Source organism: Mesoplodon mirus (assembly GCF_964341445.2).
Source record: "Mesoplodon mirus genome assembly, chromosome: 13".
NCBI lineage: Eukaryota > Metazoa > Chordata > Mammalia > Artiodactyla > Ziphiidae > Mesoplodon > Mesoplodon mirus.
In genome coordinates, this window is record NC_138989.1 from 42718211 (window position 1) to 42732320 (window position 14110).

General features: G+C 42.0%; 1 protein-coding gene across 5 annotated transcripts in view; it reads right to left on the bottom strand.

Annotated features, from left to right (window-relative positions):
* Window positions 1-14110, bottom strand: part of KCTD1 (potassium channel tetramerization domain containing 1) — a 90397-nt gene that overhangs the window by 42979 nt on the left and 33308 nt on the right. For 3 of the 5 annotated variants that reach the window (XM_082641731.1, XM_082641728.1, XM_082641727.1), the window contains one exon: window positions 1911-2089. In XM_082641731.1, coding sequence (XP_082497857.1) covers window positions 1911-2074 — 164 coding nt within the window. In that variant the 5' untranslated portion in view covers window positions 2075-2089. Of the gene's footprint in view, window positions 1-1910; window positions 2090-8498; window positions 8904-14110 lie in introns of those variants that run through there. The other 2 variants (XM_082641730.1, XM_082641729.1) reach the window with 2 other exon arrangements.

Genomic DNA, 14110 nt, shown 5'->3' on the forward strand with positions numbered 1-14110 from the left:
GACTAATTTCCCTCCTGTATCACAGTCTAATAATCAGACTGAAGCAAAAGGCCACCAGATCAGACCAGTGCATTCTGCTATCGTCGAAACTTGCTTTTGACTCATGTTTGTTGGGTGACGTGCCCCCTAGAATTAAGCGTTCATCTGAAGAGGCACAGTGATTTTCTATTGTCGATGTTGGTATTAGAAGGTTAGAAGGAATGGAAATAGACTTTTTTTTAAAAAAAAGAACCCCTTATATAATGATACTCTTAAGAAATATAACCATCATGTAACAATTTTGTAGCATCCAATAACAATGCATTTAGGGAGGGCGGAGACTCAGTAATACTAACAACTGACTGATAGGATCATTTCATTTTAAAATATACATTTTAAAAAATTTTTATTTCTTTGGCCATGCTGCACAGCTTGCAGGATCTTAGTTCCCTGACCAGGGATAGAACCCATGCCCCCTGCAGTGGGAGCATGGAGCCCTAACCATTGGAACGCCAGGGAATTCCCAATATACAGGTGTTTTGGGTAACTGAATTTATAACATCTACTTTTTAAAAATCATTTTGTGTCTATTGTAGAAATTAAATCTGGAAATTGAGAGGGAAAATATTTCATCTTTTCTCAACCTTCACATTCCTTCATAAAATATCAGATAGTGAAGTGAGACTAACAAAAACCAAAAAAGCAGTCTTTGTGCAGTTATGACAGTGATTTGTATGTCAGTGCTCTCTTCTTAGGCTGTAAGTTACCTGATACCTGTCATATTGTAGGACGTTCTCAGAAATGCAGTGAGTGCTTTTCTGAAGCCCAAGTGCTGTGTTTCCATTCCATTTGAGCAGAAACAAGCAGAGAAACACCCTTTCTCCTGACATCAGCCCACGTGAGCTCATGCCTCTTCCTCTACCCACCAGCCGAATGGCCCAAAGATAAATTCCCTAATAGGATCTGCCTCAGCCCCCAGATTTAGGTGGAGCCAGGAGGGGTGTCCTGGGGCGCAAAGTAAATTGTCTATTTGGAAACTCCTTTAGAAAAGGCTGGGTGGCGGGACTCCCCTGGTGGCGCAGTGGTTAAGACTCCACATTTCCAGTGCAGGGGGCCCGGGTTCGATCCCTGGTCAGGGAACTAGATCCCACATGCGTGCCGCCACTAAGAGTTCATATGCCGCAACTGAGAGCTCATATGCCGCAACTAAGGAGCCCACTTGCCGCAACTAAGGAGCCCACCTGCCACAGCTAAGACCCAGCCCAACCAAATAAATAAATAAAATTTTAAAAATAGAAGAAGAAATGGGTGAGTGGGGCGTGGGAGGGGAGTTCTCATCAGTGTGGTGTACGCGCCCATTTAGAAACCACTCTCCCCGTTCATACCCTTTTCCTATTTGCTTATCTGCCTTGAGCGTTCATAACGTCCACTGCTCTTCATTTTTTCCTTCAAACAAGGCTATCTTTCTGTACTTCTGCCAACTGTTCTAAATATACTGCCCTACTGATAAGAGTCTCTCTCTTTTTTTTTTCTCCAGTTCACAAGTTGGGCCAACTATAAAATTCTAAGACTTGATAAGAAAGTGTGTTTTAGAAGAAGAGAACAGAAGAAAGGTCAGGGGTAGAAATCATCATCCTGTGTTTACTACGCTGAGAAACGCGAAGCTCTCAGAGGAGTGAAATATCACAGAACTCCATCCAATCTCAGTGACACTTTCACACGTACTCGGCTAAGCTCTGGATCAAACCCTGACTCGTAGGAGATTTACGGTCATGTCCCAGAGCTGCCTCCATAACAGGTGGCCCACATGATGCTTTCATGTCCTATCCCCCACCCTGGCGAGGCTGCACTGCTAAGCTGGTCAAAGGAAAAACAGTTAGATCATCAAATACATGCACTCTGGAGCGTGACTTTGCGGCTTTTTGAATTACCTTGATTCGGGGTATTTGGTGAGGGTGGCCAGGCTGCTGGTGTACATGTGGCCGCCCACGTCGATGTGGACGGGTGCGTTGGATTTTGTGAGTTGTGCTGGAGTAGGAATGCCTTGGTTGTTCAGTGGAGATGCAGGAGATCTAGTGATCAGAGGTCTTGACATATTGGGCCGACTGTCCTATAGAGAGATAAGCAAGTTTAGACACGTCTTCTTTTGTGGAGAGAAAGGAAACCCATACATCCTACAGAAGAAGCCAGTGACTAGTGTTGATATTCGTTTGGCAAAAAAATCTGGAAGATCAGCAAGCTCTCGCTTTTGTTGTAATGAATATCAAAAAGCCCCCCAAATCTGTAACAAAGAAAAGGAAAACTTCTCATGCTCAGAATCAAGGAGCTAAGCTAATGTTCATTTCATATCATCCCACACACTGTGATGGCTTATTTTACTAATGAATTCTCGCCTTTAAAAACTGGTTAATGGCATGTGGAGAACTACTATTCATTCCAAATGAAAAGATAACACTTAAAACAGTCCACTCTAAATAAAATACATATGCTTTATCCTTCTCTTGGAAAACGTCCTGACTGCTGTGGGCTCGGGACAAATTCAGACCTCCAGCACTTGGGTCCTGCAGAATGTTTTCTTCAATTTCTATCTTCCAAATCAGGAAAAAGAGGACATGACTGGTCTAGACACCAGCTCACAAACTCACAGCAACCTTGCAAATAGGCACCAGAAGTTCATCAGTCAACAGATAGAAAAAAAAAAAAATCAACCCACACTCTACCCATCTGGTTCCTGCTTCTCTCCCTATAAGACTATGGGGCTGGGGACACTTTGAAAAGAATGTCCCCTCCAGTGATTAAGTATGTGCTTGGGAGCCATGAGCAAGCTGCTCTTCTGCATGCTGGGTTCCTGGAAGAGATCAAGGTCCCAAGGCTGGGCTGAGGCAGATGTTCGTGTACAATGTGCCGCCCCACAGGCAAAGGTACCACGGGAGCAAACGGAGCATCACGTGACGGCAGCGAGGGCGTGCTAAAGAAACTATACTCTTGAGAAAATAAAATATGACATCCTTTCCATGGATACAATATAAATATTTCAAACACTATTCAGACATGGTTGATTGCTTTTAAATTAGAGCCCAAACCACAGACAAGTCAAGTCAGGTCTCTGGCACTCAATGAAGGCGGTCAAATATTTAGAATCTGCGATTGAAGAATAAGCTAAAATAGCGCTTATGTCTGAATTCTGCTAGGCGAATGCCACAAGGTTACTCGTAGATTTATAATTTAGCCAGAGATTGTTTGCAAACATGCAAACAATGTGTGGTAGCGCCCGTGATAAGGCATAATAAAGGGATTTTGAGAAATGCCTTTGATGGAGATTACAAACGGGAAGTCATCTAGTTTTTGTGCATAAAGCCCAGCATGATGAAATATAAATTTGCAAAACATCCTAGATTTTATGATCTGAAACAGCTTTAGGAGTTACCTGGGGCACAACTGTTAGACTAGTTAGCATTAATCACATGTCCAGGCAAGACTGGGAACGCACGTGCTTTCTGAAACTCCGCATCTACTGTGAACGGGGTGGTGATTGGGCCTTTACACAAAATGTTGACCATCTGTGTGGTGCTTTTCTCCAGGTTGAATTAAACAGAGCTCAGGAACAGTCATAGAAAAAAGAGCTAATGTTTTATTTCTTAAATTGGGTGGTGGGTTCGTGGATGTTCACTGTGTTATTCTTTATACATTCCTGTATATTTTTAACAATGCAAAATAGATATTAAAAAACACAAGGGGGGCTTCCCTGGTGGCACAGTGGCTGAGAGTCCGCCTGCCGATGCAGGGGACGCAGGTTCGTGCCCCGGTCCGGGAAGATCCCACATGCCACGGAGCGGCTGGGCCCGTGAGCCATGGCCGCTGAGCCTGCGCGTCCGGAGCCTGTGCTCCGCAACGGGAGAGGCCACAGCAGTGAGAGGCCCGCGTACCACAAAAACAAAAAAACAAAAAAAAACACAAGGGATGTTTGTAACACAGAGAGAAAAGTGAAAGAGGTACTGGATGGGGAAAAAACTAAAAAACAAGGACACAGTTGGTAGGAAATATAAAAGAGTTAAGGCTGGGAAATATTCAAAGTAGCATTTTAAAATTTGGGTGTCAGAAAATGCATTTTTCCTTTAAAAATACAATCATATAACCTCGACTTTTAAGAGCTACGTACTACCTGACTTCCTTTTAGAAAATGATTTCTTGGCTAAACACACACACACACACACACACACATCCCCGTCTCGGTTACAATTCAGTCCATCACAGCACTGCATCATCTGTAATAGTTTTTCAGTTGGACACATTCTAGATCCTGCCTCTGGGTGCTCGGGCGAAAATGAACAGTTTTGCAGGGTTAATACTGTAGTTAGACTGTGACCTCACTCAGCACAGCTCTAACTCTGTGAGGTCTACGGAGAAGGAGGAAAAAGTGAAAGCATAACTGATCGGTTGAAGGATTCCTGATTTCTCAGAATATATACCATGTACGCTGAAAATCATGGATGTATAGATATTGCTAAATTTAAAATTAAACCAGTGTTTCCTCAGCTGGGGGACGAGGGGTAGTGGGGGGATTAACCCTTAAGGGCAAGGAGGAAGTTTCCTAATGGCTTGGCTCGGGCAGACTAGTAAGACTTCTGTAAAATTGAAGTATAGTTGATTTATAATGTTGTGCTAGTTTCAGGTGTACAGCAAAGTGATTCAGTTATTTATATGTGTATACACACACACACACACTTTTCAGATTTTTTTCCCTTATAGGTTATTACAAACTATTAAGTATAGTTCCCTGTGCTATACAGTAGGTCCTTGTTGGTTCTAGTAAGACATGTCGTGTTATAATTGGTCCTTGGTGAGCCTTCCTATGTCTTCTCCGAGGCTCTCTCTTCCCATCCTGGGAGCTTTCTGTGTTCTGTATTTGCCGTTAGTTAGATCATTTCTAAAGCATTAACTGCTATTAGCTAATGGAGTTAAGGGTTTCCACTCAGTATTTTCTGCACTGATGCAGGCTGAAAGAATGCATAGGCTGGGGTGGGGGAGCATATTTGGGCCGGGTGGTCTTGGCGCTTGTAGGAGACCCTCGGATCTATTGCATCAACTCCAGATGCTTCAGCGACACAACTCTGGCCACCTCCTCCCCTCACCAGTGACCGGAACTGAGACTTTCTCTTTTTTATCTATAGATGTTGAGGTCCCGGATGGGATGCCTGAGCCTACAGAAGCCACTTCCCTACCAGCCTAAGGATGAAGCCAATGTCCAGGATGGCTGATCTGGGTCCTCCCTGGCACTGCTGAGACACCAAATCAACCAACTCTGAGCCTCCAATCTCTTGATTTCCTGATACTTGGGAAAATAAGTTCATCTTTAAAGCTGGTCTGAGTTGGGATTTCTGCTACTGATCCTGATTCCTACCCTTTCTGGATACAGCCGCCTCCCCAAGAGGTCATTCGGCTTGGTGAGACTTGGCCTGTGATGCCAAGAACAGCTGCCTGCTGCCAGATGCAGCAGAATTTTCTATCATATTATCACCATTCTTTAACTACACTTTCCCATTTTTAATTGCTCGCCCAGCACCATCTCAGTTTGTATATGTCTTTTAGCATCTCACTTTTGAGATGTTTTTGCGACAAAAACCATGAACTTTAACCAGAGGGAGTGCAAGCGTCTTGGATGTGCCATCATCACTGCTGGAGAAACAGCTCAGAGCACTGAGGTGTATTCGGAAGGGTGGCCAGACAGAAATGTGTTTCTGATAATCCCCCTTCTGGAACAGACTCCTCATCCGGGTGGTGGGCTGGGGGAAGGAACCCCACTCTAACATTAAGTTACTTGGTTATTGCCCCTTCCTTGTGCAGCCCACTGTTCCTTCCCTCCACAGTCCCAGGCAGTGTCCCTAGGGATGGACATACACCAGCGAACAGGACAGGCTGGTCCTGTTCAGTGGGAGAGAGAAGCCAGGGAACAGGTAGGGGAAGGCCAGCAGCTTACTGTGGCAGGGATACATAACCCCCAGTCTTGGGGGCTGGGAGGTGGGATGTGGAAGGCTCCCTGGAGAGAGTCTAAGCTGAGATCTGATGGATGAGAAGTCAACTCACATTGGGATGCAGGAAGGAGAGCACATGGTACATTCTAGAAATTAAAATTTCAGTACACTGTGAGAATTCTTCCACCTGTTTTCTTCCCAAGTATGGAGGGCAAGTGCAGGAAACAGAAGCTTGTAAGACAATGGTCTGAGGACCACAGAATTAAATGGTAACTTACAATGAAAACATAAGTAAACCCACCACAACATCCTTATGAAGGGAAAAGGGGAAGAGGAAGAGGAAGGAAGCTCATAGCCAGCTTTCTAAACAGCGCTGTCCAACAGAACTTTCTGCAAGAATGGAAACAATGTTCCATATTTGCACCATTTAGTAGGGTGGCCATGAACCTCATGTGGCTATTTGAGCCCCTGAAGTGGGGCTAGGGCGACTGAGGAACTAAATTTGTAATTTTAATTTATTTTAATCAATTTAAATTTTAAGGTAGGTAGGCCAAGTGTGGCTCGTGGCTGTCATATTGGACAGCAGAGTAAACCCTGCTTGAATTTTTCTTAATCTATGGACGCCCAAATCATGATAAACTTGAACTTATCACTCAGGGAGAAGCAGGGACATTTTAAAGTGAGTACAAATGGTCTATGACTGTCCCCCCACACAACACATGCATTTCCCTCTCCCCTTCTAACAGTATTTCTCCCTTTTTAACTGATTTTATGAAAATAAAAGAGATTAGTAACCACACAGCGGGGATGCTGCACACACATCTCTGGATCTCAGAGAGCCATCCCTGAGGCATAAAAGCACATCCCGGGGGGCTTCCCTAGTGGCGCAGTGGTTGAGAGTCTGCCTGCCGATGCAGGGGACACGGGTTCATGTCCCGGTCTGGGAAGATCCCACATGCCGCGGAGCGGCTGGGCCCGTGAGCCATGGCCGTTGAGCCTGCGCGTCCGGAGCCTGTGCTCCGCAACGGGAGAGGCCACAACAGTGAGGGCCCGCGTAACGCAAAAAAAAAAAAAAGCACATCTCGAATGACTCCCTTCCCCCAAGGTGACAGACAGCAAAAGGAATCTGTGTTGACAAAGCTCAGATCACTGGCCAGCTTTTCTGGGGGGCGGGGGGTAGCTGGCTAGGAGGGGATAAGAACAAGCCTTCTGGAGAGCTAGAAAAGTCCTGAATCTTAATCTGGGAGGTTAAACAGTTGTACACGTATGTATGCCTAAGATTTATTCACTTGACTCTTTTTTTTTTTTCCTGATGTGGACCATTTTTAAAGTCTTTATTGAGTTTGCTACAATATTGCTTCTGTTTTATGTTTTTGGTCTTTTGGTCAGGAGGCATGTGGGATCTTAGCTTCCTGACCAGGGATCGAACCCGTACCCCCTGCATTGGAAGGTGAAGTCTTAACCACTGGACCACCAGGGAAGTCCCCTATTCACTGGACTCTTACATTACACTTAAAAAGAAAATAAACCAAAAATAATCTTGGAAGAAACTCCTCCAATCAAAACACTTTCCTGTTCAGATGGTTACTCATTTAAATTTCTGTGAAATAGTCTTCTTTTAAAAGCCAAAAAGATTTTATTATTCCCTCTCGTAGGATTCACCAAATCTGACTCTAATACCCTGACATGAAACAGCACCTGAAATTCTATTTCTAATTCTTCTTTCCCTCATTTCTATCCTGTAGAGATTTTCCAGGCATGTTGATCAATTTATGTTTAAAATTTCCATTTCCCAGCTGCTTTCAGTCTGTGGCTTCCTTGTAGCTTAATCATCCATCTCACCTCTCCAACAGAGCGGCAATGATTTTGGGGGAGGATAGTCCTTCAAGGGATTTGACTTCAGGCATCTTTCAAAAGAAGCTAATGAAAACTTTGCCTCCGAAATCTAACCTTGCTGTGTGCTGTTCAAACAGGAGCCCCAGGGGCACCGCCTAGAACAAATGAGCTAAAGTTTAAACTGAAAGTTTTAATGACTTTATTTGTTAAGAATGTATGCCCCTGTCTCATGTCACGTTTCACTAACAAGTAGGACTATATTACCTCTATCACTGGGAAAAGAAACAGGTTTCTTAGGGATACTTCCAGAAAAGCATGTCTATAGTAAAATATTTATCTATATTAGTTGATATTATAATTCATAGCATTCAATACAGCAGCGAAGGAATTCGACACAAATGATAACTTTTCCACCTATTTCAGCCTGGGTTTAAAATACATGTATTTATATCACACATAGTCTCACACACATACGCAAGTAGCTTCTAAATTATATGGAATGCATGGAGAATGGAGTGTTCTGATTGATTCTGTTTTCTGATAGTTGGCCAACCATTTAGGCCATGAGCCTGTAATCAAAGTGTCTTAGACCAGGATCCTGATTCCTAGGATGGAAATCTGTGGTTACCTTGGGAGGGTTAGTTTAGAGCTGACACAGTCCTGTTGGACTCACAGTAAAGGTTTTTTAGAGAAAAACATCCCTTCACTGACCATAGTTACTCAATCGGGTAGTAAGCCTCTCAACCATAACGCCAACACATTTTGTAAGGGCTCTCATTGTTCCTCCATTCAAGTAGTATTGATTGGGCTCCTACTATGTGTCAAACTTTATGGTCTCTTCTGACTTTAAATAGCAGAATTCCCCTGGAGAGAGAGAGAAAAATAAATCTTTTCTTGTAATTTCATATAGGTTAAAAAAAAAAAAACCAATCCCTAGCATTATTTCAAAATTGAAGATTGTTTCTGTCAATCTCTGAAGTCAGCAGAGAATTAGGCTGAAAAGTCTTCTGAACAACCAAATTTGATATCAAATCTTCCATTCACTTTATTCACAGGAACTCCCTTCAAACTCATAGAACCTGCTTACTCTTAATTCAGAGACGCATAACAAGTGTGGTCATTGGTTTTCTAGCCTACACAAGAATCATCCAAAATTAAGTCATCCCCAGATCAAACCCCAGACTAACTAAGATTGGAAAGTATATAATATATTGAAGAAAATTTTCTGCCCAAATATGATAAAGAAAAACTTTTTTTAAAGGTAATACAACTTTCAAAAGTTTTATAGCTGGGGAAAAAAATCACCTACACAGAACACCTCAAGTGTACAGGAGAAAGAGCCCTGGTTTTTGGAATCTGAAGACCTGGTCTGAGTTCAGGTTCAGCCTTTGTGTCATCTTGGAGAAGTTACCAAGCCTATGGAACTCTAGTTTCCTCATCTGTAAGACAGGATGAATCTTCCCACTCCACAGAGAGATAAAGCTGACAGTGGGTGAGATGTTTGTGAAGGCATACAATACAGTGCACAGCATAGAGAAAGACAAAGGAAGTTTCTTTCCTTCTGCATGTGAAAAATGAAATCTAATACACCAGTACACCCGATGTACAGAGAAGATGTCTATGGATCCAGTGAGAAGTATAGAGAAGTTTTAAAGCAGTTGGGGAGGTAAGACCCATGGGTGAGAAAGACAGCGTTTTACACTGATAAAGTACTACATAGTGGGATATAGATAAATAAAAACAAAATAGGGGGGCTTCCCTGGTGGCGCAGTGGTTGAGAGTCCGCCTGCCGATGCAGGGGACACGGGTTCGTGTCCCGGTCTGGGAAGGTCCCACATGCTGCGGAGCAGCTGGGCCCGTGAGCCATGGCCGCTGAGCCTGCATGTCCGGAGCCTGTGCTCCACAACGGTAGAGGCCACAACAGTGAGAGGCCCGCGTATCGCAAAAAAAACAAAACAAAACAAAATAGGACAGAGCATAACAACATGTGAGCTACGTGCTTTGGACAAAGCCTATAAAAGGAAGTAGAGAATGAGATCATCACAGTAGGTTCATAAATGAAATGGCACTTGAGCTGTATTAATATTTTTTTCAGATCAAATATTAATTTCACAGATTTAAAAAAGACAGAAATCAAAAATAGGAGACTTCAAAGTTGTTTCAAAATGACTAGCAACTGTGTTAAATTAATCTGCAATTACTTCCTAATCTGAAAAAGCAAAATGTTACTCTTCTTGCCTTGGGCCAGGAGTAGGGGTTACTATTGTTTATCTATTTTAATGCACAATCTTTGCCAGATATGGAGTGAGTGCCCTCAATGTGCTTTTTTCCCCTCCAGTAATGAAGTACATATCCAAGGAGTTCCTGTATTAGATTATCAAGCTGGGACCATGAAAAGAACAACTATTTGCCAAGATTTCTCTGTTTTTTTTTTCCCAAAAGCAAAGCGAATTTGTAAAAAGGGAACGTTTTGATAGAATTTTGCTGTGTTTATTATAGCTGGATTAAATTTTAAATTAGATTTCTTAGATATTTTTTAATGTACTTAAAACATCACAGAGTATTTTAAAATAGACATTGTATCTCAACTATGGATATTACTGGTTTTTAAAAATTAAAACATAGCATTAAAGTGAAAGCAGGCTCTGTCACAGTTTTATAAGGAAAGGCCATTTTTTGCAAAAATATGTGTATGTACCATGAAAAAATTTGAAATTAAATGCACCAAAATATTAGTAGGGGGCAGGACTGGGTGATGATGTTACAGGAAAATTTTGTTTTTTCTCTTGTGCTTTATGGTGTTGAACATTTATTACTTTCAAAATTAAAAAAAATATTATTTTAAAAAAGGAGAAAAACAGCACTATTTTGCTCAATCGAATCAATTAGTACATACTCTTGGCACACTGTTATATCTTACTTTCATAATCAGCATTTTTTGGACATTTTTAAATGAAGGACTGAATGAAGAAATACCGAAATGGAACAGAACTTAGGGGTAATGCTTCCTTTCCCTTTATTTTCTTGCCAGGGAGGAAATGTGCGGAACAGAAAATTAAATGGGCCTCAGGTCACGGTAAGCTCATATTTAGCTGACACAAGTCTATTTAGTTTGATCCTGAAAGAAAGGGGCAGGGGCCTATAATTTCCACACTCTTGGGAGCTATCTGGTCATCTGTGCCCTCCCCCAGGTCCCCTCCATTCCTAGATCTAAAACCCAGCAAGATGATAAAAGCCGCACACGCACACCTCCTGTGTTTCCAGAAGTCAGTTCTGCACCTGCTTTCTTGGAAGGAAGATGCAGACGGCAGCAAAGGTTGACAGTGAAACAGTACCTGACACTCCGAGAGGGCCTAGTCTGAAACCAGAAACCTCTGCACAATGTTAAGTATTATCACCATTTCACAGAGAAGGAAGTTGACTCAGAGGTCAAGTGGCTTAGCCTATAATTATCTAGTAATGAATTTACTGTGATATTTTACATGCTAGCCATTGTGTACCAGGATAAGGTTACCACTCTCTACTACTAGACGATCCATGCCCTGGTTTTCACAAGAGAAGGGAGAGATTTGTGTTGCTCCATCCACATTCTTCCACTTGGTCTGTTTTGGGATGAAGACAACTGGCTGGAGAGTTTGAAGGATGGATGGTTAGTGGTCAGGCACAAGGCAGGAGCCAGCTGGTCTAGGAAGTGGACACCTTCCCCCCAGCCCCTGACTCTGTTTCCCAGGCACAGAAAATTGGCATTTCATTGATTGCTCTAACTGCTAGTCCTAGATGTTACCTACAGGACACATCTGCCTCTAAATAAACAATAAGCTTGACTTACTGTTTTCTTCGATGTGGTCATAAAAATTCCTTGTCCGGTAGAGTGTCAAAAGCTAAATGGGTGCCTTCTAACCTTAACTGAGTCCTTAGAAATCTCCTCTTAGGATGCCTATTTGCTTGACCTTTATGAGAAACACTTTTTCTTTTTTTCTGGCTGTGCCTTGTAGCATGCAGAACTTCCTTGAATAGGGATGGAGCCCGTGCCCCCTGCATTAGAAGCACGGAGTCTTAACCATTGGACCACCAGGGAAGCCCTGCTCGACCTTTATGCATTAAAAAATAAAAAATTAAGATACACGAATTTGTAAGTATGCTGACTTACTCTCATTTACAAAAAGTTCATTTGCTCACTTGTTCATTCGCTGAGAAAATGTTGGCTCACTAATCTGTTTGGTGCCGGGCTAGGGTACTGTGGAAGTGAACAATTCAGGGAGTGAGAGTCTGATTTAGGAACAAACCATATACACAAGGAATTCCTGATGACAAGAGAGCCCCATGTAAAAAAAAAAAATCAAATTATATTTTAAATGTCCCGAGAACTACTTAAGCGAATCATTTGGAGGGCAAACAGTACTTTGGTACAGTAAGGAATGAATCACTCTTGGTTTTATGAGTCCAGGGTACATTATTTTTAAATAAAACATACGTGTTACTTAGTAATTCCACATTACAAGGATCATACTCCTAATTTTCGACCCAATTACCTTTTAAAAAGGAAACCAGTTGCAGTGTTTCTAACGGTGTTGACATCGACTGAAGTTTCTAAACTGAGAGATGTTTTCCTGACGATGTGACAGAGTGGAGGCCCAAGTTTTAGTCTGAGCTGTGTTACTGATGAGCAAATTATTTCATTTCTCACTTCAGTTTTCTCATTTGTAATAGATGCGATTGAGCCAGCTGGTCTATAGTGTTTTTTTCAATCCTGATTTTTTAAAAATAATTCTATGATTTTTAAAAATATAAACCATAGAGATTCAAATGTTTTAAGAAAGTTAGCATTTTAGGAGGTCAGAATTGGAATTCAAAATTCTTTTGAAAGAAAGAAGAACTGGTCATGAAATGAAAGGCATTCCAAAACTATGAGGCCAAAAAAAGAAGAAGAAGAAGCCAACACAGAGAGATTTCTTAACAATCACAGCATTTTCTCTAGCTGATTAGGAAGATTAAATTTTAATCACTACTGCTTTTTATTTGCCTTCACTGACAGGAGGAAATGGCCAATAAAATATGGTGCTTAATGAGCAGAATGCCTACTTCAGAGATATTCTTTCCTTGGTGCAATATTTTACTGCAGTATTGTTTATATATTTATAAACAATACTGTTCTAAAATACTAGAGTGGTCTGAAAGCAGCTTATCTGAGATTCCCTTATAGAATAGAAAACATTTATTTGAGTGATAGAAAACAAATGCTTTTTAATAAAGTAAGAATCTCTTATAAGCAGAATCAGTGTCATCTTTTCAAAAAGACATATTGAATAATAAAAAAATCTGGGCAATTGAGAGTAACAGTCTCAATGTTTCCACACTAGAACCAATGGGTGGCGTGTCATGTTGACAGGCATGCCAGAGGGCGAGTGGCTTGCCAAAAATGCTTCTCCCAGGTGACATCTCGTGCCAGGTGGAATATTTGTCCTCAGAAGATGGAGACGGATTCTGGCTGTTTGGGTCATCCTGATTCTTAGTTCCATGAGTCCCATCTGAGCTGCTAGTGGGAACTGGTATGAAGTAAGAGCGGAGGTGACTCTATGGATTGCTCTGGCTCTGCCCCTGATGATGTGGTTGAAGCCGGATCTGGCAGCAGCCAGCTGTGGCCAGTGACCCTGGGAGGCACAGCAGTGCCTGCAGCTGAACTGCTGGTCCTGGTATGAGAGTTGTTTCTTGGGAAATTTTAGAGGGGACATTGATTGATGAAACCTCCTGCTTAGGAGCAGATGGATGATGAGAGCACCGAAAGCACAGATTAAGAAGAAAGTGAATGAGCAGTAAAGGCAGCAGCAAGGCAGTCACCCTCCTCCGGATTTTATTGCAACAAGCTATTCCTTACAGTTTTCACACGATAAAGGACACTTCTGTGTTCTTGGAGAAGTATCTTAAAATAAATACCAACAAGAGTAAAAAAAACAAACTAACTTTTTAAAGATCAACCTGATTGGCAAGAAAAGTATGGTACAAAAATGGAAATGCATTAGAAAAAGAAATCATACCTGGAATTTACATAGTGCCTTATGCCTATGAAGCAGTTAACTTATGACATCCCAGAACTCCAAAGACCTTATGAACAATCACAACCCATAAGCCTCCAAAAGGTCCAGAGAGGAAGGAAGGAAGGCCGACACTGTCTTTTGCAAAGAAGAGAAACTGAAGCAGGAATATTCAGATGGCCCAATAGTTGCCCGAGGTCATAAAGAGTTCGTTGATTAAAAAGTCAGAAGCAAAATATTCCAGGATCTAAGCTTGCATTTTCCCCTCTCAAATGTGCTGCCTCGGTCTGG